This window comes from Salvelinus alpinus, chromosome 25, assembly GCF_045679555.1.
Source record: "Salvelinus alpinus chromosome 25, SLU_Salpinus.1, whole genome shotgun sequence".
In the NCBI taxonomy this organism is placed as follows: domain Eukaryota; kingdom Metazoa; phylum Chordata; class Actinopteri; order Salmoniformes; family Salmonidae; genus Salvelinus; species Salvelinus alpinus.
Genome location: NC_092110.1, coordinates 44,363,166 through 44,388,393, shown reverse-complemented (window position 1 = coordinate 44,388,393; position 25,228 = coordinate 44,363,166). Strand labels below are relative to the sequence as shown.

Sequence of the window (25,228 nt, the reverse complement as noted above, 5' to 3'; positions counted from 1 at the left end):
GGTGACTTTCTTTTAGTGTAGCAGATACTAAGACAAATGAAAAGGCTGAGGTAGGAACTCAATGATAATTCCCCAAATATTTGCCAATAGAAAATGACAAGGATGTCATGTATTTCCACTACAGTTTAATGTACATCAAATTGGCATCATGTACTGCCTTGCACATAGCAGCCTTATATAGGAGCTCTATACGTCAGGGAGGCAGGTCATGTGGGAGGGGAGGAGAGAAGGGGAGGGGAGGGATGAGGAGGGGAGGGGAGGAGAGAAGGAGGGGAAAGACCAGTAGGGGAGGAGAGAAGGAGGGGAAAGACCAGGAGGGGAGGAGGGGAGGGGAGGAGAGAAGGAGGGGAGGGATGAGGAGGGGAGGGGAGGAGAGAAGGAGGGGAAAGACCAGTAGGGGAGGAGGGGAGGGATGAGGAGAGAAGGAGGGGAGGGGAGGGGAGGAGAGAAGGAAGAGGAGGGGAGGGGAGGAGAGAAGGAGGGGAGAGACCAGTAGGGGAGGAGGGGAGAAGGAGGGGAGGGATGAGGAGGGGAGGGGAGGAGAGAAGGAGGGGAGGGATGAGGAGGGGAGGGGAGGAGAGAAGGAGGGGAGAGACCAGTAGGGGAGGAGGGGAGGGGAGAAGGAGGGGAGGGATGAGGAGGGGAGGGGAGGAGAGAAGGAGGGGAAAGACCAGTAGGGGAGGAGGGGAGGGGAGAAGGAGGGGAGGGATGAGGAGGGGAGGGGAGGAGAGAAGGGGAGGGATGAGGAGGGGAGGGGAGGAGAGAAGGAGGGGAAAGACCAGTAGGGGAGGAGAGGAGGGGAGAAGGAGGGGAGGGATGAGGAGGGGAGGGGAGGAGAGAAGGAGGGGAAAGACCAGTAGGGGAGGAGAGGAGGGGAGAAGGAGGGGAGGGATGAGGAGGGGAGGGGAGGAGAGAAGGAGGGGAAAGACCAGTAGGGGAGGAGGGGAGGGATGAGGAGAGAAGGAGGGGAGGGGAGGGGAGGAGAGAAGGAGGGGAAAGACCAGTAGGGGAGGAGGAGGGGAGGGATGAGGAGGGGAGGGGAGGAGAGAAGGAGGGGAGGGGAGGGGAGGAGAGAAGGAGGGGAGGGATGAGGAGGGGAGGAGAGAAGGAGAAGGAGGGGAAAGACCAGGAGGAGAGAGACCAGTAGGGGAAGAGGGGAGAAGGAGGGGAGGGATGAGGAGGGGAGGGGAGGGATGAGGAGGGGAGGAGAGAAGGAGGGGAGGGATGAGGAGGGGAGGGGAGGAGAGAAGGAGGGGAGAGACCAGTAGGGGAAGAGGGGAGAAGGAGGGGAGGGATGAGGAGGGGAGGGGAGGGGAGGAGAGAAGGAGGGGAGGGATGAGGAGGGGAGGGGAGGAGAGAAGGAGGGGAGAGACCAGTAGGGGAAGAGGGGAGAAGGAGGGGAGGGATGAGGAGGGGAGGGGAGGAGAGAAGGAGGGGAAAGACCAATAGGGGAGGAGGGGAGGGGAGAAGGAGGGGAGGGATGAGGAGGGGAGGGGAGGAGAGAAGGAGGGGAAAGACCAGTAGGGGAGGAGGGGAGAAGGGGAGAAGGAGGGGAGGGATGAGGAGGGGAGGGGAGGAGAGAAGGAGGGGAAAGACCAATAGGGGAGGAGGGGAGGAGAGAAGGAGGGGAGGGATGAGGAGGGGAGGGGAGGAGAGAAGGAGGGGAGGGATGAGGAGGGGAGGGGAGGAGAGAAGGAGGGGAAAGACCAATAGGGGAGGAGGGGAGGAGAGAAGGAGGGGAGGGATGAGGAGGGGAGGGGAGGAGAGAAGGAGGGGAGGGATGAGGAGGGGAGGGGAGGAGAGAAGGAGGGGAGGGGAGGAGAGAAGGAGGGGAAAGACCAGTAGGGGAGGAGAGAAGGAGGGGAGAGACCAGTAGGGGAGGAGGGGAGAAGGAGGGGAGGGATGAGGAGGGGAGGGGAGGAGAGAAGGAGGGGAGGGATGAGGAGGGGAGGGGAGGAGAGAAGGAGGGGAGAGACCAGTAGGGGAGGAAGGGAGAAGGAGGGGAGGGATGAGGAGGGGAGGGGAGGAGAGAAGGAGGGGAGGGATGAGGAGGGGAGGGGAGGAGAGAAGGAGGGGAGAGACCAGTAGGGGAGGAGGGGAGAAGGAGGGGAGGGATGAGGACGGGAGGAGAGGAGAGAAGGAGGGGAGGGGTTTAGTGAGTCTTTGTTCTGAGGAGGGAGGAGCTTATAGCTGGTGTGTCTACCTACAGTACAGTACATTACTGCACTCTGCTGGAAGTTATTGATACAGGAACATAAGTTATTGATACAGAAACAGAAGTTATTGATACAGGAACAGAAGTTATTGATACAGAAACAGAAGTTATTGATACAGGAACAGAAGTTATTGATACAGAAACAGAAGTTATTGATACATGAACATAAGTTATTGATACAGGAACAGAAGTTATTGATACAGGAACAGAAGTTATTGATACAGAAACAGAAGTTATTGATACAGGAACAGAAGTTATTGATACAGAAACAGAAGTTATTGATACAGGAACAGAAGTTATTGATACAGGAACAGAAGTTATTGATACAGAAACAGAAGTTATTGATACAGAAACAGAAGTTATTGATACATGAACAGAGGTTATTGATACAGGAACAGAAGTTATTGATACAGAAACAGAAGTTATTGATACAGAAACAGAAGTTATTGATACATGAACAGAGGTTATTGATACAGGAACAGAAGTTATTGATACAGAAACAGAAGTTATTGATACAGGAACAGAAGTTATTGATACAGAAACAGAAGTTATTGATACAGAAACAGAAGTTATTGATACAGGAACAGAGGTTATTGATACAGAAACAGAAGTTATTGATACAGAAACAGAGGTTATTGATACATGAACATAAGTTATTGATACAGGAACAGAGGTTATTGATACAGGAACAGAAGTTATTGATACAGAAACAGAAGTTATTGATACAGGAACAGAAGTTATTGATACAGAAACAGAGGTTATTGATACAGAAACAGAAGTTATTGATACAGAAACAGAAGTTATTGATACATGAACATAAGTTATTGATACAGGAACAGAAGTTATTGATACAGGAACAGAAGTTATTGATACAGGAACAGTATTGAGGATGTTTAGTATTGAGGATGTTTAGTATTGAGGATGTTTAGCATTGAGGATGTTTAGTTGAGGATGTTTAGTATTAAGCATGTTTAGCATTGAGGATGTTGTTCAGAACACTGTAGGAGGTGTGAGGTGTGACTATATATCTCAGAGTTGGGTTCGTATAGCTGAGATAGAACCTGCTGCATTGTCCTGTCTGACAGTACAGAAATACACTGCACTGTCCTCTTGTGTCAGGTTGGAAACGGTTGAATCACAATTCTGTGTTTCCTCTCAATTTCCTTTTGTCCTTGAAACTAGATTCTGGGGTTTTGTTGTCTGTGTAAAGGAACCACAGCAGTTGTAGCTGTCTGTCCTGAGAATGACGTCATAGTCTTTTATAGTGTGGGAACAGAAGAGATCAACGGAGTCACCTGGGGGTCATTACCAAGACAACAGGAGTCTGGAGAACCCTGGCACCTAGACACAACCCTGGGAGAAGAGGAGGAAGAGGAGGAGGAAGAGGAGGATGAGGGGAAGAGGAGGAGAAAGAGGGGGAGGAAGAGGATGAGGATGAGGAAGATGATGAGGAAGATGATGAGGAAGAGGTGAGGAAGAGGAGGGAGAGGAGATGAAGAGGAGAGGAAGTGGAGAAAGAGGAGAGGAAGTGGAGGAGAAAGAGGAGGAGGATGAGGAGGAGGAGGATGATGAAGAGGGGAGGAAGAGGGGAGGAAGAGAGCAGGAACAGTGGAGATGATCAAACGTGTGTGAATCTAAATTGATTTGTGAATTGATTGTCAACAGGTTTTTCATGTACCCAGATTAGACACAATTGCTAGCAAACACAGATATGCCCTCGATGACAATGAAATGTCTGGTATCTCAATATGTTACTATGGTCTTTGTCTTACCTGTGAGACATAATGATACCTGTGAGACAGTGAGGATCATGGTGACAGTCTGTCTGCACTACAGAGAGAAAAGAGCAGATAATCTGTGTAAAGCTTCACACAGAGACAGACAGGGGAAAGTACATCATCACAGTGACGTTGATTGGCAGCTACATGCTCTGCCCAACCTCTCTCTGTCTATCTCTCTTTCTTTCTCACTCTCTCTTTCTAACTTCATGTGTTAGTTCATATGGTTTAATGCAGGTGTTGATAGTATCTGAACAAAGGTTTGTTAGTTCATGTGGTTTAATGCAGGTGTTTTGATACAGGACCAGATGGGTCTGATAGGTAGAGGTTTTTGTAGAGTAGACTATGTCTCTGTAACACTGTGTATAACTAGCAGCACAGAAATACTCCCCACTGTCTTCAGCTTGTCTCAGTTTGAGGAGATGAAGGAAGGCTTCGTTCTTTCCATCACCTTTCACGTCAAAGTAACCTTTATATGGCGGTTGAACAGTCTGACCTGTAAACAACCTTTATATGACGGTTGAACAGTCTGACCTGTAAACAACCTTTATATGACGGTTCAACAGTCTGACCTGTAAACAACCTGTATATGACGGTTCAACAGTCTGACCTGTAAACAACCTTTATATGACGGTTGAACAGTCTGACTTGTAAACAACCTTTATATGACAGTTGAACAGTCTGACCTGTAAACAACCTTTATATGACGGTTGAACAGTCTGACCTGTAAACAACCTTTATATGACGGTTCAACAGTCTGACTTGTAAACAACATCATACTTGATTCCAACCTCTCTTTTAAAAAGCATGTGAAAAAGGTAAATCAAATAACCAAATTCAACCTAGCTAATTTTCGATTTATACGAAATTGTTTGACTACAGAGGTAGCAAAACTGTATTTCAAATCTATGATACTCCCCCACTTAACATACTGCTTGACTAGTTGGGCCCAAGCTTGCTGTACAACATTAAAACATATTCAGTCTGTCTACAAACAGGCTCTCAAAGTGCTTGATAGGAAGCCCAATAGCCATCATCACTGTTACATCCTCAGAAAGCATGAGCTCCTGAGTTGGGAAAATCTTGTGCAATACACCGACGCATGTCTTGTATTCAAGATCCTTAATGGCCTGGCTCCCCCTCCACTCAGTATTTTTGTTAAACAGAAAACCCAAACATATGGCAGCAGATCCACAAGGTCTGCCATGAGAGGTGACTGTGTAGTTCCCCTAAGGAAAAGCACCTTTAGTCAAACTGATTTCTCTGTGAGAGCTTCCCATGTCTGGAATACACGGCCATCAGACACACATAACTGCACCACATATCACACTTTCACAAAATGCTTGAAGACATGGCTAAAGGTCAATCAGATTTGTGAACATGGTCCCTAGCTGTGTGTTGCCGCTTTCCATGTCTGTTGTCTGTAACTTGTGAGGTGTGGAAACACTTTGTTGCTTTGATGGATTTTGTCTTGCTGCTTTTTGTTCTATGTTGCTCTGTCTGTATGCTACGCCTTGCTTGTCCTATGTTGCTATGTCTTGCTTGTTCTATGTTGCTATTGTCTATATTGTAATTGTTTTTAATAACCTGCCCAGGGACTGCGGTTGAAAATGAGCCGGCTGGCTAAAACCGGCACTTTGACTGAAACGTTGATTAATGTGCACTGTCCCTGTAAAAATAAAATAAACTCAAACCTTTATATGACGGTTCAACAGTCTGACCTGTAAACAACCTTTATATGAGGGTTCAACAGTCTGACTTGTAAACAACCTTTATATGAGGGTTCAACAGTCTGACTTGTAAACAACCTTAATATGACGGTTCAACAGTCTGACCTGTAAACAACCTTTATATGAGGGTTCAACAGTCTGACCTGTAAACAACCTTTATATGAGGGTTCAACAGTCTGACCTGTAAACAACCTTAATATGACGGTTCAACAGTCTGACCTGTAAACAACCTTTATATGAGGGTTCAACAGTCTGACCTGTAAACAACCTTTATATGAGGGTTCAACAGTCTGACCTGTAAACAACCTTTATATGAGGGTTCAACAGTCTGACCTGTAAACAACCTTTATATGAGGGTTCAACAGTCTGACTTGTAAACAACCTTTATATGAGGGTTCAACAGTCTGACCTGTAAACAACCTTAATATGACGGTTCAACAGTCTGACCTGTAAACAACCTTTATATGAGGGTTCAACAGTCTGACCTGTAAACAACCTTAATATGACGGTTCAACAGTCTGACCTGTAAACAACCTTTATACGAGGGTTCAACAGTCTGACCTGTAAACAACCTTTATATGAGGGTTCAACAGTCTGACCTGTAAACAACCTTTATATGACGGTTCAACAGTCTGACCTGTAAACAACCTTTATATGAGGGTTCAACAGTCTGACCTGTAAACAACCTTTATATGAGGGTTCAACAGTCTGACCTGTAAACAACCTTTATATGAGGGTTCAACAGTCTGACTTGTATTGTATACATACGCTGTATACATACAGAATGCTGTTACAGTCATAGCCAATAGAATCTCTAGAAAAGGACGGCTGCCAGTGCACAGCATTATGACATCACGGGGAAGCCCCGTTGTACTCATTCTAGTTCTGTGGTTACACAATATTGGCACTGAATCAAATCCAAACCTTCAATGCAGGTGTGAGGGAGGTAGTCTGCTAAACGGTATACTACAGTGAGACAGACTGTGTCACATAGGGTTTTTGTTGTAGGAGAGAGGGAATCTACAACACAGTGCAGCACCTTCACTTGCAACGCAGAAATACACTGCACTGTGTTCGGGACTTTTAAGGTTGAACATGTTCAGAGAAGCGTTCTTTGGTTCATTTTGACTCAAATCCCCGGTCACGTTTAGATGTTCTTCAAAGTATGAGGTTTGAGACTTGAAATATAAATAAGCCAGGTATTTTAGTTCTGTTTCTCCCGGTGACTGCTGGAACCACTGCATCAGTCTGTAGTTAGTTCTCTCGTGATGGCAGAAGAGTTGAACATTTTCTCCGCGTTTGAGTAAGACTTCAGAGGGAGTCTGGTGAACCTCAAGGCTGACAGAGAGACCTAGAGAGAGAGGAAGAGAACACATTTAGCTACTTTTATATAAATATATAAAATAAAATAAAAATTGGAAACATACGCACACAGAAACTCTCATACTTGTCATAATTTCCTAGACTAAATGTTATTACCTGTCAGACAAATAAGTGAGACAGTGATTGGGATGAGAAAGGGGAACATTTCCCTGTCAACAAGAACAATATCAGAGGAAGTGTCATTCTGAACTCACCAGGAGATATAAAACACTATGACATCACAATCCAAAACATGGGCGTTACAGTAATGATCCCTCCCACTTGAAACAAAAACAGAAATTGTCAGTCACAAATGGACCCCAAATGGCACCCTATTCCCTATGTAGTGCACTACTTTAGACCAAAGCCCTATGGCACCCTATTCCCTATGTAGTGCACTACTTTAGACCAGAGCCCTATGGCACCCTATTCCCTATATAGTAAACTACTTTAGACCAGGGCCCTATTCCCTATATACTGGATCATACCAAGGGGTTTGAGTCAGGGAGAGGGAAGTGGATCATACCAAGGGGTTTGAGTCAGGGAGAGGGAAGTGGATCATACCAAGGGGTTTGAGTCAGGGAGAGGGAAGTGGATCATAGCAAGGGGTTTGAGTCAGGGAGAGGGAAGTGGATCATAGCAAGGGGTTTGAGTCAGGGAGAGGGAAGTGGATCATACCAAGGGGTTTGAGTCAGGGAGAGGGAAGTGGATCATCATGGTGACTTCAATATTCACATGGAGAAGACCACAGACCCATTTTAAAAACGATCGCCTATATCTAATCTCCCATTCCTCTCATTGTTTTTTTGTCTAAAGCCGTTCACTCAGCCATAACTGGCCTCACCTCCAGTACAGTAAGTGGCGGTGTATGCACCTCAAAGTGGATACGATCCGTCAACCCAAAGAAGATGAAGAAGACATTTGTCATCATTAAATTACCAGAAAATATGAACCACAACCAGCTAAAACGGTTATACCTTTTATACATGTAAATAGACTGGTTTACGTAACATCTGACGTATCGGTCCACAGAGTCAGTGAAGAGAAAAGTAAACATAGAATGAATATTTTTTTGGTGCACACGTATTACACGTTTACGTGGCATGTTTTTTCATGGATAGTGATGAAAGCGTTACCCGGAAGTGCTACATTTCATCCGCAATGAAGATGCTGGCTTGTTGGCAAAACATTTCAAGCTAGCTATAAAAAAATAAATAATAGCTTACTGCAGGTAGCTAGTTTTGATAAAATGGTTATAACAAATAGCTACGTTGGAGAGTACAATGTGGGCAATACGCTATGAATTACAACTTGCCTGCTGTAGGCAATAAGACTCATGCGAGAAGATTGTCTGCTAGGCTAACTCTGCTAGCCGATGGTGTTTAGATTTCTGCAAAGTAAGGATCAGACTAGTTAGTTAGCTCGATTTACATGTTTGCATAACAATTCCGCGTTCAAGATCAATAACTTGGAAGCCTATCTACATCCTTTGAAAGTCTGACATGTCTGCTAGACCTTTGTGCAGCTAGCTTTAGCTAGAATTGCGACGTCTATTCGTTTGATCATTGTTTTGTTTACACTTGGGGTTATTTGTCTAGCTAGCTAGAGCCTCAGCACGAACCACAATTCGTGTCTAACAAGCAAGCTGAAGAGAAACAAAAACCCTGAAACACTTGCCAACCTAGCCAGTTAGTTTCTGGTTTAGTCTGAGTTCACCACTAGCCAAGCGAATTGTTGCTAGCTAAGCTGTAACTATGTCTATCGACGACTTCACTTCGATCAGCCTGCTGTCCCTGGCCATGTTGGTGGGGTGTTATGTGGCTGGAACCATTCCTCTGGCTGTCAACTTCTCAGAGGTGAGTAGTACTCAAACTACACCCATTGCTTAGAAACAAAGAAAGTTACTTACTTAAAATGCAGTCATCAGCCATAGTCCGTAGCTAATTACTGAGATTACAGTGCTCATCAATACACAATTTGTTTAAAACATCGGTGCCAGTGGGTTTTAGCCAAACTAGTCCATTTGAATGTATTCTAACGTTCACATACAATTTGACAGTTGATGTAAGGTAACTAATCATGTGAGGCCAAAGTTCATGGTTGGAATATTGATCCCTGCCATGATTGATCTCTGTCCTGGTTGTTCTGTAATCCTGATGAACCCTCTGCCCTGGTTGTTCTGTAATGCTGAGGAACCCTCTGTCCTGGTTGTTCTGTAATGCTGAGGAACCCTCTGTCCTGGTTGTTCTGTAATGCTGAGGAACCCTCTGTCCTGGTTGTTCTGTAATGCTGAGGAACCCTCTGTCCTGGTTGTTCTGTAATGCTGAGGAACCCTCCGTCCTGGTTGTTCTGTAATCCTGATGAACCCTCTGCCCTGGTTGTTCTGTAATGCTGAGGAACCCTCTGTCCTGGTTGTTCTGTAATCCTGATGAACCCTCCGTCCTGGTTGTTCTGTAATGCTGATGAACCCCCTGTCCTGGTTGTTCTGTAATCCTGGTGAACCCTCCGTCCTGGTTGTTCTGTAACGCTGATGAACCCTCCGTCCTGGTTGTTCTGTAATCCTGATGAACCCTCCGTCCTGGTTGTTCTGTAATCCTGATGAACCCTCTGCCCTGGTTGTTCTGTAATCCTGATGAACCCTCCGTCCTGGTTGTTCTGTAATCCTGATGAACCCTCTGCCCTGGTTGTTCTGTAATCCTGATGAACCCTCCGTCCTGGTTGTTCTGTAATCCTGATGAACCCTCCGTCCTGGTTGTTCTGTAATCCTGATGAACCCTCCGTCCTGGTTGTTCTGTAATCCTGATGAACCCTCCGTCCTGGTTGTTCTGTAATCCTGATGAACCCTCTGCCCTGGTTGTTCTGTAATGCTGATGAACCCTCTGCCCTGGTTGTTCTGTAATGCTGATGAACCCTCCTTCCTGGTTGTTCTGTAATCCTGATGAACCCTCCGTCCTGGTTGTTCTGTAATCCTGATGAACCCTCCGCCCTGGTTGTTCTGTAATGCTGATGAACCCTCCGTCCTGGTTGTTCTGTAATGCTGATGAACCCTCCGTCCTGGTTGTTCTGTAATGCTGATGAACCCTCCGTCCTGGTTGTTCTGTAATCCCGATGAACCCTCTGCCCTGGTTGTTCTGTAATCCTGATGAACCCTCTGCCCTGGTTGTTCTGTAATGCTGAGGAACCCTCCGTCCTGGTTGTTCTGTAATCCTGATGAACCCTCCGTCCTGGTTGTTCTGTAATCCTGATGAACCCTCCGTCCTGGTTGTTCTGTAATCCTGATGAACCCTCCGTCCTGGTTGTTCTGTAATCCTGATGAACCCTCTGTCCTGGTTGTTCTGTAATCCTGAGGAACCCTCTATCCTGGTTGTTCTGTAATCCTGAGGAACCCTCTGTCCTGGTTGTTCTGTAATCCTGATGAACCCTCTGCCCTGGTTGTTCTGTAATGCTGATGAACCCTCTGCCCTGGTTGTTCTGTAATGCTGATGAACCCTCCTTCCTGGTTGTTCTGTAATCCTGATGAACCCTCCGTCCTGGTTGTTCTGTAATCCTGATGAACCCTCCGCCCTGGTTGTTCTGTAATGCTGATGAACCCTCCGTCCTGGTTGTTCTGTAATGCTGATGAACCCTCTGTCCTGGTTGTTCTGTAATCCTGAGGAACCCTCCGTCCTGGTTCTGTAATCCTGATGAACCCTCTGCCCTGGCTGTTCTGTAATCCTGATGAACCCTCCGTCCTGGTTGTTCTGTAATCCTGATGAATCCTCTGCCCTGGTTGTTCTGTAATCCTGATGAACCCTCCGTCCTGGTTGTTCTGTAATCCTGATGAACCCTCCGTCCTGGTTGTTCTGTAATCCTGATGAACCCTCCGTCCTGGTTGTTCTGTAATCCTGAGGAATCCTCCGTCCTGGTTGTTCTGTAATCCTGATGAACCCTCCGTCCTGGTTGTTCTGTAATCCTGGTGAACCCTCCGTCCTGGTTGTTCTGTAATCCTGGTGAACCCTCCGTCCTGGTTGTTCTGTAATCCTGGTGAACCCTCCGTCCTGGTTGTTCTGTAATCCTGATGAACCCTCCGTCCTGGTTGTTCTGTAATCCTGATGAACCCTCTGTCCTGGTTCTGTAATCCTGAGGAACCCTCTATCCTGGTTGTTCTGTAATCCTGATGAACCCTCCGTCCTGGTTGTTCTGTAATCCTGGTGAACCCTCCGTCCTGGTTGTTCTGTAATCCTGGTGAACCCTCCGTCCTGGTTGTTCTGTAATCCTGATGAACCCTCCGTCCTGGTTGTTCTGTAATCCTGATGAACCCTCTGTCCTGGTTCTGTAATCCTGATGAACCCTCCGTCCTGGTTGTTCTGTAATCCTGATGAACCCTCCGTCCTGGTTGTTCTGTAATCCTGAGGAATCCTCTGCCCTGGTTGTTCTGTAATCCTGGTGAACCCTCCGTCCTGGTTGTTCTGTAATCCTGGTGAACCCTCCGTCCTGGTTGTTCTGTAATCCTGGTGAACCCTCCGTCCTGGTTGTTCTGTAATCCTGATGAACCCTCCGTCCTGGTTGTTCTGTAATCCTGATGAACCCTCTGTCCTGGTTCTGTAATCCTGATGAACCCTCCGTCCTGGCTGTTCTGTAATCCTGATGAACCCTCCGTCCTGGTTGTTCTGTAATCCTGATGAACCCTCCGTCCTCTCTGTCTTGTCCTGCAGGAGAAGCTGAAGCTGGTGACGGTCCTGGGAGCAGGGCTGCTGTGTGGTACTGCCCTGGCTGTCATCATCCCTGAGGGGGTCCATGCCCTGTATGAGGAGGTCCTGGAGGGTAAGACTCAGGCCATGTCCCAAAAGGCGCCCTATATTCCCTTTTTATAGTGCACTACTTTTGACCAGGTCCTATGGGGTTCTAGTCAAAAGTAGTGCACTATGTAATGCTGAGCACAGATCGAACAATGAGCCAGATATTTCACCGGATGTATGAATCTGAAGCATCCGCTTGGCGTTTCCACTCACTACCAAATATGGTGGTGAGAGGAAGTCCAGTGGCCGGCAGTGGGAGAAGGAGATGAATTTCGGCTCAACTTTCTGCCAATTTTCTCATCGATGAAACATTTGATCTCAATACAGTATTCTGTTCTTAAAACTAGAATTTGTTACAAACAGAGTGGACTAAGTTTTGTAGACTTTACCCTTTGCCAAAGTAAAAGAAAAAAAAAAAATGACGTTGTTTAGGAGTGCAAAGGAGAATTTTAGTTATCGTGCACTTCAGAGTAGGCGTTCCCTAACGGATATATGCAAATGCAAGCTAGAACGCGCCAATAGGATCTCGCTAGCTCGTGCTTGGCTCTTTGTTCCCATTGGAAAGGACAGTCTGTAGTCTATCTTGGGTTAGTTATAAAAAATCTTTGGTGGTAGTGTCTGTTCTGCGTTTGTCTGACTGGGTATGTCTGTCTGTACATAGCGACGCTAGCAAGCCCAAGTAGGTAACAGTGAGGACATAGTGAAGTGAATCAGGGTTTCCATTAGCTGGGTAAATGTTGTCTTTTGCCCCTCTTTTAATAATAATTCAAAGCCAATACATAGGTTAGGGTTTCTGTCTCTACTGTATGGGTTAGGATTTCTGTCTCTACTGTCTGGGTTAGGGTTTCTGTCTCTACTGTATGGGTTAGGATTTCTGTCTCTACTCTATGGGTTAGGGTCTCTGTCTCTACTGTCTGGGTTAGGGTCTCTGTCTCTACTGTCTGGGTTAGGGTATCTGTCTCTACTGTCTGGGTTATGGTCTCTGTCTCTACTGTCTGGGTTATGGTCTCTGTCTCTACTGTCTGGGTTAGGGTTTCTGTCTCTACTGTCTGGGTTAGGGTATCTGTCTCTACTGTCTGGGTTATGGTCTCTGTCTCTACTGTCTGGGTTAGGGTTTCTGTCTCTACTGTCTGGGTTAGGGTTTCTGTCTCTACTGTATGGGTTAGGGTCTCTGTCTCTACTGTCTGGGTTAGGGTCTCTGTCTCTACTGTCTGGGTTAGGGTCTCTGTCTCTACTGTCTGGGTTAGGGTCTCTGTCTCTACTGTCTGGGTTAGGGTCTCTGTCTCTACTGTCTGGGTTAGGGTATCTGTCTCTACTGTCTGGGTTATGGTCTCTGTCTCTACTGTCTGGGTTATGGTCTCTGTCTCTACTGTCTGGGTTAGGGTTTCTGTCTCTACTGTCTGGGTTAGGGTATCTGTCTCTACTGTCTGGGTTATGGTCTCTGTCTCTACTGTCTGGGTTAGGGTTTCTGTCTCTACTGTCTGGGTTAGGGTATCTGTCTCTACTGTCTGGGTTATGGTCTCTGTCTCTACTGTCTGGGTTAGGGTCTCTGTCTCTACTGTCTGGGTTAGGGTTTCTGTCTCTACTGTCTGGGTTAGGGTATCTGTCTCTACTGTCTGGGTTATGGTCTCTGTCTCTACTGTCTGGGTTAGGGTCTCTGTCTCTACTGTATGGGTTAGGGTTTCTGTCTCTACTGTCTGGGTTAGGGTCTCAGTCTCTACTGTATGGGTTAGGGTTTCTGTCTCTACTGTCTGGGTTAGGGTCTCTGTCTCTACTGTATGGGTTAGGGTTTCTGTCTCTACTGTATGGGTTAGGGTCTCTGTCTCTACTGTCTGGGTTAGGGTCTCTGTCTCTACTGTCTGGGGTTAGGGTCTCTGTCTCTACTGTCTGGGTTAGGGTCTCTGTCTCTACTGTCTGGGTTAGGGTTTCTGTCTCTACTGTATGGGTTAGGGTCTCTGTCTCTACTGTATGGGTTAGGGTCTCGGGTCTCTGTCTCTACTGTATGGGTTAGGGTCTCTGTCTCTACTGTATGGGTTAGGGTCTCTGTCTCTACTGTATGGGTTAGGGTCTCTGTCTCTACTGTCTGGGTTAGGGTCTCTGTCTCTACTGTCTGGGTTAGGGTCTCTGTCTCTACTGTATGGGGTTAGGGTCTCTGTCTCTACTGTATGGGTTAGGGTCTCTGTCTCTACTGTCTGGGTCTCGGTCTCAGTCTCTCTCTCTGTGTAGGTGTGCACCACGCCCCTGGCCAGGTGGAGGGGGTGGGGGTGTCCGAGCCCAGGGACGGTGTGGATGCAGCTCTGGGGGTCAGTGGGGAGCACAGCCACAGCCACGAGCACCTCCATGCCTACATCGGGGTGTCCCTGGTCCTGGGGTTTGTCTTCATGCTGCTGGTCGACCAGATAGGAAGCGCCCACGTACACAGCACTGCTGACGGTCAGTACACACACACACACACACACACACACACACACACACACACACACACACACACACACACACACACACACACACACACACACACAGACACACACACACAGACAGACACAGACACAGACATACAGCAGTGCTGACGGTCAGTCTGGGAACAGCATGTGTACACACACACACACACACACACACACACACACACACACACACACACACACACACACACAGCAATAACAGTCAGTATGGGTGGAGCTCAGCACTCTCAGGGCCTGTTTCCCAGACACAGATTAAGTCTAGTAGTCCTGGACTAAAACAACTTCAGTGGAGAATGACCATTGGAAGTTCTTTTCAGCCCAGTTCTAGGATTAATCAGTCCGGGAAACCGGGCCCTCAAGGTTCTACTTTATTAGATGTACGATTTGTCCGTGGAGTGGGTCTGTCTGATTTGTCCGTGGAGTGGGTCTGTCTGATTTGTCCGTGGTGGGGTCTGTCTGATTTGTCCGTGGTGGGGTCTGTCTGATTTGTCCGTGGAGTGGGTCTGTCTGATTTGTCCGTGGAGGGGTCTGTCTGATTTGTCCGTGGTGTGGTCTGTCTGATTTGTCCGTGGAGTGGTCTGTCTGATTTGTCCGTGGTGTGGTCTGTCTGATTTGTCCGTGGTGGGGTCTGTCTGATTTGTCCGTGGTGGGGTCTGTCTGATTTGTCCGTGGTGGGGTCTGTCTGATTTGTCCGTGGTGGGGTCTGTCTGATTTGTCCGTGGTGGGGTCTGTCTGATTTGTCCGTGGAGCGGTTCTGTCTGATTTGATATGTGTTTAGATCCAGAGTCTGCGAGGGTTGCCAGCTCAAAGATCACCACCACCTTGGGACTGGTGGTCCATGCAGCAGGTAAGATGGCTTCATTATACAGAGTTTCAGACCAGGATGTTTTAGGAAGAAGAGGCTTGTTGGTGGATTTGTTGTTGTTGTTGTTGTTGGTACGTTTTGATAAATGTTTTTAACTGTATGTTCCAGCGGACGGCGTGGCTCTCGGAGCAGCAGCTTCCACCTCTCAGACCAGTGTACAGCTCATTGTCTTCGTGGCCATCATGCTTCACAAGGTACAGGGAAACCTGTAACAACCAGTTCCTCTTCTAGTCCGTGTTCTGTTTCAACAGTTTGTGTGTTCGTAAACAGATGGTCACTGTGTTGCTTAACAGAATAGCTTCCTTCCTCACGAACCCACACTATGACAACGTCTTGACAACATTCTAAACAAATGATTTTCAGTAAAAAAAAAGATGAACAAAACAGATAAAAGGAACAACTATGAGGTAACAATTAGAAAGTAACCAATCAATGGTCTTATAAAGTTCAGTTGTCATTGGTCTGTATGTTAAACTGTCTTCCCCCCCCCCCCCCCCAGGCCCCAGCAGCCTTTGGCCTGGTCTCTTTCCTGATGCATGCTGGTCTAGAGAGGAACCGGATCCGTAAACACCTGCTGGTCTTCGCCCTGGCAGCACCCGTCCTCGCTATGGTTACCTTCGTAGGACTCAGCCAGGTCAGTTGGGGGGGGGGGTCCATGAGCCCATGAGCCCAGAAGGCTACTCCATCCTCCCCACTACTCGTGTCCCCAGCCCATAGAGTGAAATGAAGCCCTGATATAACATGCTACATTTTTAAAGTAGTCAACTGAGTGGAATCACAGCATTCCTTCCAAATGTTGTTTCTCCCTCTTTTCAAAATGTATTTCACTTTATGCTCCTCAGTCATGAGAATTGACGCTCATTCTAATTCCCCATGTTCTTTTTTTTCCTTCTTCCTGGTCTCTTCGACCCTCTAGTCCAGTAAAGAGGCCCTGTCAGATGTGAACGCCACGGGCGTGGCCATGCTCTTCTCTGCCGGGACCTTTCTGTACGTCGCCACGGTACATGTCCTCCCCGAGGTGGGCGGGACCGGACACAGCCACGCTCCTGTTCAGGGGAAGGAAGCAGCGAAGGGACTGAGCAAGGTGGAGGTTGGGGCTCTGGTTCTGGGCTGTCTGATACCGCTGGTGCTGTCTGTTGGACACCAGCACTAGACACACACACACACACACACACACACACACACTGCTACCAGACACACAGGAGACCCAGAGGGGCGAGAGGAGAGAAAGGATTGTAGGAAGGAAGAGGTTTTAGGAAGGAAAAGCAGCCAAAACAGACATCTCTTATTTATCTGTTCTGTGACTGCTGATTGGTTGGAGTGGGACAACGACCCGCGGCGGGACCATTAATAACCCACGCTGGAAGACACAGGGGTGATGATGTCATAATAACAGCACCCTCCCACTTTTTTTTCTACCCTCTACGAGAAGTGATGTCTGTTGATACTGTTTGACGAGAGACTTGTACAATCATGTGTTTTTATATATTTGATTATTTGATTTGAGCTCTAGCTAGGCTGTACAGAGATATAAGCAAGAGAGTTGGATTATGGCCGTATCCTGTTTCAGTGATACAGACGAACTGTCGACCGAACTCCTGAAACTCATCTTAATGGCACATTTGTTTGAAGACTTGGGCTGTACGAAATGTAAAGACCTTATATTGTGACTATTTGCAGTAAAAGTAAAGTTTTTATTTTATTTTAATCAGTGATTTAAACCCTCACTGGTTTTCTGACACACTATAATAACTTTGCTCTTACTGTAAAATGAAATCTGATAGTTATTTATGTTCTTGCTAGTGGGAATCAAGTAAGTATTTAGACGTTTTACATGTAAGTAGTTGTATTTCTATTACGTTTGATCTTACTTAATCGTTACTTATATATCTGCTCTACTGGTAATATGAAACGTCTGGGAGAAATGTGTCTGTAAGACTGATTTCCACAGACCCTAACCCTTGTTAACTGAAAGTTAATGACTGTCTTGCTTCAGGCACATAAAGGAAACGCTTGCCCCGGGATCAGCCTCTTAAATGATACACCGAAACATCTAAACCTATAACAGCCATTCTTTCTTTCACATTTAGTTTGGTTGTTTACCCCCGGACCTGCTTTACTGGTACAGGAAGTGGAGACATGATTGTGAAGTTGCTACTATATACTGTGGTCTGTGGTCAGTTTTGCGTTTTCCCCCACTAATGGTTAAAGTCAAAGCTGAGCCTAGATCTGTACTTGTACTCCTGAGCGATGATTGTATGTAGACAAAATGGCTACTAGTCTTTTTGACCGTGGTGGTGGTGGTCAAATAGACTAGTATCTGTTTTGTCTCTATACAGTATATGAGTAGTCAGAGAGACACATTATAATGAACTCTGAACTGAGGGACCAGCATTATGGGGTGTAGGGAGACAGGAGTCACATAATGAACTCTGAACTGAGGGACCAGCATTATGGGGTGTAGGGAGACAGGAGTCACATAATGAACTCTGAACTGAGGGACCAGCATTATGGGGTGTAGGGAGACAGGAGTCACATAATGAACTCTGAACTGAGGGACCAGCATTATGGGGTGTAGGGAGACAGGAGTCACATAATGAACTCTGAACTGAGGGACCAGCATTATGGGGTGTAGGGAGACAGGAGTCACATAATGAACTCTGAACTGAGGGACCAGCATTATGGGGTGGAGGGAGACAGGAGTCACATAATGAACTCTGAACTGAGGGACCAGCATTATGGGGTGGAGGGAGACAGGAGTCACATTATAATGAACTCTGAACTGAGGGACCAGCATTATGGGGTGGAGGGAGACAGGAGTCACATTATAATGAACTCTGAACTGAGGGACCAGCATTATGGGGTGTAGGGAGACAGGAGTCACATAATGAACTCTGAACTGAGGGACCAGCATTATGGGGTGTAGGGAGACAGGAGTCACATAATGAACTCTGAACTGAGGGACCAGCATTATGGGGTGGAGGGAGACAGGAGTCACATAATGAACTCTGAACTGAGGGACCAGCATTATGGGGTGGAGGGAGACAGGAGTCACATTATAATGAACTCTGAACTGAGGGACCAGCATTATGGGGTGGAGGGAGACAGGAGTCACATTATAATGAACTCTGAACTGAGGGACCAGCATTATGGGGTGTAGGGAGACAGACCGACAGACTGACACAGGCAGACAGACAGACAGACTGACACAGGCAGACAGACAGACAGACAGACTGACACAGGCAGACAGACAGACAGACAGACTGACACAGACAGACACACAGACAGACTGACACAGGCAGACAGACAGACAGACACAGGCAGACAGACAGACTGACACAGGCAGACAGACAGACTGACACAGGCAGACAGACAGACAGACAGACAGCTTTGTCTGGACCACTTAGTTCTCATCTATCAAATCAGATGTTATTAGTCACATGACATTACAGTGAAATGCTGAATACAACAGGTGTAGACTGTACAGTGAAATGCTGAATACAACAGGTGTAGTAGACCTTACAGTGAAATGCTGAATACAACAGGTGTAGTAGACATTACAGTGAAATGCTGAATACAACAGGTGTAGTAGACCTTACAGTGAAATGTTGAATACAACAGGTGTAGTAGACCTTACAGTGAAATGCTGAATACAACAGGTGTAGTAGACCTCACAGTGAAATGCTGAATACAACAGGTGTAGTAGACCTCACAGTGAAATGCTGAATACAACAGGTGTAGTAGACCTTACAGTGAAATGCTGAATACAACAGGTGTAGTAGACCTCACAGTGAAATGCTGAATACAACAGGTGTAGTAGACATTACAGTGAAATGCTTACTTTTCATGCCCTTAACCAACAATACAGAGTTAAAAAGTAGGAAACAATTGCAAAGTAAGAGAAGGAAATGGTAACACAATAACAAGGCTATATACAAGGAGTACCAAGTCAATGTGCAGGGGTACGAGGTAGTAATGAGGCTATATACAAGGAGTACCAAGTCAATGTGCAGGGGTACGAGGTAGTAATGAGGCTATATACAAGGAGTACCAAGTCAATGTGCAGGGGTACGAGGTAGTAATGAGGCTATATACAAGGAGTACCAAGTCAATGTGCAGGGGTACGAGGTAGTAATGAGGCTATATACAAGGAGTACCAAGTCAATGTGCAGGGGTACGAGGTAGTAATGAGGCTATATACAAGGAGTACCAAGTCAATGTGCAGGGGTACGAGGTAGTAATGAGGCTATATACAAGGAGTACCAAGTCAATGTGCAGGGGTACGAGGTAGTAATGAGGCTATATACAAGGAGTACCAAGTCAATGTGCAGGGTACGAGGTAGTAATGAGGCTATATACAAGGAGTACCAAGTCAATGTGCAGGGTACGAGGTATTAATGAGGCTATATACAAGGAGTACCAAGTCAATGTGCAGGGTACGAGGTAGTAATGAGGCTATATACAAGGAGTACCAAGTCAATGTGCAGGGTACGAGGTATTAATGAGGCTATATACAAGGAGTACCAAGTCAATGTGCAGGGGTACGAGGTAGTAATGAGGCTATATACAAGGAGTACCAAGTCAATGTGCAGGGGTACGAGGTAGTAATGAGGCTATATACAAGGAGTACCAAGTCAATGTGCAGGGGTACGAGGTAGTAATGAGGCTATATACAAGGAGTACCAAGTCAATGTGCAGGGGTATGAGGTAGTAATGAGGCTATATACAAGGAGTACCAAGTCAATGTGCAGGGGTACGAGGTAGTAATGAGGCTATATACAAGGAGTACCAAGTCAATGTGCAGGGGTACGAGGTAGTAATGAGGCTATATACAAGGAGTACCAAGTCAATGTGCAGGGGTATGAGGTAGTAATGAGGCTATATACAAGGAGTACCAAGTCAATGTGCAGGGGTACGAGGTAGTAATGAGGCTATATACAAGGAGTACCAAGTCAATGTGCAGGGGTACGAGGTAGTAATGAGGCTATATACAAGGAGTACCAAGTCAATGTGCAGGGGTACGAGGTAGTAATGAGGCTATATACAAGGAGTACCAAGTCAATGTGCAGGGGTACGAGGTAGTAATGAGGCTATATACAAGGAGTACCAAGTCAATGTGCAGGGGTACGAGGTAGTAATGAGGCTATATACAAGGAGTACCAAGTCAATGTGCAGGGGTACGAGGTAGTAATGAGGCTATATACAAGGAGTACCAAGTCAATGTGCAGGGGTACGAGGTAGTAATGAGGCTATATACAAGGAGTACCAAGTCAATGTGCAGGGGTACGAGGTAGTAATGAGGCTATATACAAGGAGTACCAAGTCAATGTGCAGGGGTACGAGGTAGTAATGAGGCTATATACAAGGAGTACCAAGTCAATGTGCAGGGGTATGAGGTAGTAATGAGGCTATATACAAGGAGTACCAAGTCAATGTGCAGGGGTACGAGGTAGTAATGAGGCTATATACAAGGAGTACCAAGTCAATATGCAGGGGTACGAGGTAGTAATGAGGCTATATACAAGGAGTACCAAGTCAATATGCAGGGGTACGAGGTAGTAATGAGGCTATATACAAGGAGTACCAAGTCAATGTGCAGGGGTGTAAACAGTTCTATTTTTGTTTCATCAGACCAGGGGACATTTCTCCAAAAAGTACGATCTTTGTCCCCATGTGCAGTTGCAAACCATAGTCTGGCTTTTTTATGGCGGTTTTGGAGCAGTGGCTTCTTCCTTACTGAGCTGCCTTTCAGGTTATGTCGATATAGGACTCGTTTTACTGTGAATGTAGATACTTTTGTACCTGTTTCCTCCAGCATCTTCACAAGGTCCTTTGCTGTTGTTCTGGGATTGATTTGCACTTTTCGCACCAAAGTAGATTCATCTCTAGGAGACAGAGTCTCCTTCCTGAGGTGTATGACGGTTGCGTGGTCCCATGGTGTTTATACAGATGAACATGGTACCTTCAGGCGTTAGGAAATTGCTCCCAAGAATGAACCAGACTTTTGGAGGTCTACATTGTTTTTCTGAGGTCTTTGCTGATTTCTTTTGATTTTCCCATGAAAGAGGCACTGAGTTTGAAGGTAGGCCTTGAAATACATCCACAGGTACACCTCCAATAGGCTAATTGACATTATTTGAGTCAATCAGAATCTTCTAAATCCATGACATAATTTTCTGAAATTTTCTAAGCTGTTTAAAGGCACAGTCAACTTAGTGTATGTAAACTTCTGATTTGTGATACAGTGAATTATAAGTGAAATAATCTGTATGTAAACAATTGTTGGAAAAATGAATTGTGTCATGTACAAAGTAGATGTCCTAACCGACTTGCCAAAACTATAGTTTGTTAACAAGAAATGTGTGGAGTGGTTGAAAAATGATTTTTAATGACTCCAACCTAAAGTGTATGTAAACTTCCGACCTCAACTGTACATGTAGGTAGGGGTGAAGTGACTAGTCAATCAGGATAGATAATGAACAGAGTAGCAGCAGTGTTGGTAGTTGAGGTAATATAATGTAGGTAATATAATGTAGGTAATATAATGTAGGTAATATAATGTAGGTAATATAATGTAGGTAATATAATGTAGGTTATATAATGTAGGTTATATAATGTAGGTTATATAATGTCGGTACGGGTAAAGTGACTAGTCAATCAGGATACTAAACATAGTAGCAGCAGCGGCGCATGAGTAGAGTGAAAGTGTGTGGCGTCAACATGCATTTGGATGTGTGTGTGAGCGTATGTTGTGAGTGTCGGTGTAGTATTTGTGACTGTGTCAGTAGAGTCCAGTGAGTGCGTAGAGCCAGTACAAGAGATCCAGTGCCAATAAATGGGGGTAAATAGTCTGGGCGGCCATTTGATGAACTGTTCAGCAGTTTTATGGCTGATAGAAGCTGTTAAGGAGCCTTTTGCTCCCAGACTTGGCACTTGGTTCCACGGTAGCAGAGAGAATAGTCTATGACTTGGATGGCTGGAGTCTCTGACAATTTTTAGGGCCTTCCTCTGACACTGAGGTCCTGGATGGCAGGGTGCTCGGCCCCAGGGATGTACTGGGCGATACGCACTACCCTCTGTAGCGCCTTATGGTCGGATGCTAAGCAGTTGCCATACCAAGCGGTGATGCTGCCTGTCAAGATGCTCTCATTGGTGGAGAACTTTTTGAGCATCTGAGGGCCCATGCCAAATCTTTTCAGGCTCCTGAGGGGTAAGAGGCGTTGTCGTGCACTCGTCACGACTGTGTTGGTGTGTTTGGACCATGATAGGTCCTTAGTGATGTGGACACAGAGAACCTAAAGTTTCTCGACCCGCTCCACTACAGCCCCATCGATGTGAATGGGGGCGTGTTTGGCCCTCTGTTTCCTGTAGTCCAAGATCCGCTCGTTTTGTCTTGCTGACGTCGTTGAGGGAGAGGTTGTTGTCCTTGCACCACACTGCCAGGTCTCTGACCTCCCTATAGGCTGTCTCATCATCGTCGGTGATCAGGCCTACCACCGTTGTGTTGTCTGCAAATGTAATAATCGTGTTGAAGTCGTGCATGGCCACGCAGTCGTGGGTGAACAGGGAGTACAGGAGGGGTCTAAGCACACACCCCTGAGGGGCCCCCATGTTGAAGGTCAGTGTGGCGGATGTGTTGTTGCCTACCCTCACCACCAGGGGGCGGTCCAGCAGGAAGTCCAGGATCCAGTTGCAGAGGGAGGTGTTCAGTCCCAGGGTCCTTAGCTTAGTGATGAGCTTGGAGGGCACTATGATGTTGAACGCTAAGCTGTAGTCAATGAACAGCATTCTCACATAGGTTCCTTTAGTCCACGTGGGAAAGGGCAGTGTGGAGTGCAATCTGTTGGGGCGATATGCGAATTGGAGTGGGTCCAGGGTATCTAGGATGATGGTGTTGATGTGAGCCATGACCAGCCTTTCAAAGAATTTCATGGCTACAGGTGTGAGTGCTATGGGGCGATAGTCATTAAGACAGGTTACCTTCACATTCTTGGGCACAGGGACTATGGTGGTCTGCTTGAAACGTAAGTATTACAGACTGGGTCAGGGAGAGGTTGAAAATGTCAGTGAAGACACTTGCCAGCTGGTCAGCGCGTGCTCTCAGCACGCATCTTGGTAATCTGTGCGGCCTTGTAAATGTTAACTTGTTTAAAGGTCTTACGTCGGCTTCGCAGAACATGATCACACAGTCATCTGGAACAGCTGGTTCTCTCATGTATGGTTCAGTGCTGCTTGCCTCAAAGCGAGCATAGAAGGCATTTCGCTCGTCTGGTAGGCTCGCGTCATGGGTTAGCTCGCGGCTCGGTTTCCCTTTCTAATCCGTGATAGTTCGCAAGCCCTGCCACATCCAACGAGCATCAGAGCCTGTGTAGTAGGATTCGATCTTAGTCCTGTATTGATGCTTTGCCTGTTTGATGGTTCGTCGGAGGATGTAGTGGGGTTTCTTATAAGCGTCTGGATTAATGTCCTGCTCCTTGAAAGCGGTACCTCTAGCTCAGTGCAGATGTTACCTGTAATCCATGGCTTCTGGTTGGGATATGTACGTACGGTCACTGTGGGGACGACATCGTCGATGGATCTATTAAAGAAGCCGGTGACTAATGTAGTAAGCTCCGCCTTCAGATGAATCCCGGAACATATTCCAGTCTGCTAAGCTACTGAATTGTTTCGCTAGCACATCATCGGACCACTTCCGTATTGAGCTTCCAGTTAGAGTTTTTGCTTGTAAGCAGGAATAAGAAGGATAGATTTATGGTCAGATTTGCCAAAATGGAGGGCGGGGGAGAGCTTTGTACATGTCTCTGTGTGGAGTACAGGTGATCTAGAGTGTTTGCTCTTCTAGTTGCTGGTAGAAATTAGGTAAAACGTATTTGAGATTTCCTGAATTAAAATCACCGGCCACGAGGAGCACCGCCTCTGGGTGAGCATTTTCTTGTTTGCTTATGGTCCTATACCACTCGTAAGTGCCAGCATCAGTTTTTGGTGGTAAATAGACAACTACAAAAAAGATTGATAAACTCTCTTGGTAAATAGTATGATCTACAGCTTATCATGAGGTATTTTAACTCAGGAGAGCAGAACCTCCAGACCTCCTTAATATGAGAGATCGTTCACCAGCTGTTGTTGACAGCGTCACACACTTCCTCCTTGAGCTGACGCTGCCGTTCTATCCAGCAGATGAATAGATTAAAACCAGCAAGATTTATATTAACCATGTCCTTGTTCAGCCACGACTTGGAGAAACATCGGATGTTACAGTTCTTCAGATCACGTTGATCTCGAATGGAGCTTGTCCAGTTTATTCTCCAGTGATTGCATGTTTGCCAGTAGAACGGAAGATAGAGGCGGGTTTATCCACTCGCCAACGTAGTCTCGTCAGGTATCCCCGGCCTCTATAACGCCACCTCTTCCTTTCTTTAAGTGTCTTTTTTTGAGTGGGATTTGGGCCTGGTCCAGGATGAGCAGTATGTCCTTCGAGGCCTGAATCACCGAGGTAGAAATCTTCATCCAAATCGAGGTTATTCATCGCTGTTCTGATGTCCAGAAGCTCTTCACGGTCGTAGGAAACGAAGGAGGGAAACATTATGTACAAAAAAAAAGTTATGATCAGTGTCACGGCCCCTCTGCATTGCAGGGTTGTTAGTGATTGGAGCCACCTGGGCTCAGTGTATAAAACTGCTTCACTAATCACTTCTCTCTCTCTCTGCTCCTCCAGGTATGATCCTGTTTTGTTTGTTCCTTTGTAGTTGTACATAGTTTTCACTCAGTCATATTCACACACACAGATCCATGCACTTTACATACACCCTACATTATGATACTTTCACACCTCATTCCTTTTTCTTTGTTTAAAGTTAATAGTTCTGGTTTATAATAAAGAACCTTTTTAATTGGCCAAAACCTGTTGTTCGTGTCCCCTCATTTTTGTCACAGGCTATGAGCCGGCCTGTGATATCAGCGCAAAAATAAATACGCAGGAGCTCGTAAAACGGCTGCTATTCCCTCCAGGGTCATTCTGGCAATGTTGCGTCTGTAAAG

The 25,228-nt window shown here is 46.4% G+C and overlaps 1 protein-coding gene across 1 annotated transcript; it reads left to right on the top strand.

Annotated features, from left to right (window-relative positions):
* The first annotated feature begins 7,981 nt into the window (after positions 1–7,981).
* Positions 7,982–17,212, top strand: slc39a9 (solute carrier family 39 member 9). The gene is made up of 7 exons (XM_071366910.1): positions 7,982–8,941; positions 11,780–11,888; positions 14,090–14,296; positions 15,104–15,172; positions 15,299–15,384; positions 15,690–15,824; positions 16,107–17,212. Exons 1-7 carry the CDS (start codon positions 8,840–8,842, stop codon positions 16,341–16,343), a joined length of 945 nt encoding a protein of 314 aa, XP_071223011.1. The 5' UTR covers positions 7,982–8,839; the 3' UTR covers positions 16,344–17,212.
* The last annotated feature ends 8,016 nt before the right edge of the window (positions 17,213–25,228 follow it).

Bases quoted from the DNA above. Each gene is read 5' to 3' on its own strand.
- slc39a9 (XM_071366910.1), top strand. From the start codon at position 8,840: ATGTCTATCGACGACTTCACTTCGATCAGCCTGCTGTCCCTGGCCATG. The intron at 15,385-15,689 runs GTACAGGGAAAC...CCCCCCCCCCAG, and splicing joins TGGCCATCATGCTTCACAAG to GCCCCAGCAGCCTTTGGCCT. The intron at 15,825-16,106 runs GTCAGTTGGGGG...TCGACCCTCTAG, and splicing joins CCTTCGTAGGACTCAGCCAG to TCCAGTAAAGAGGCCCTGTC.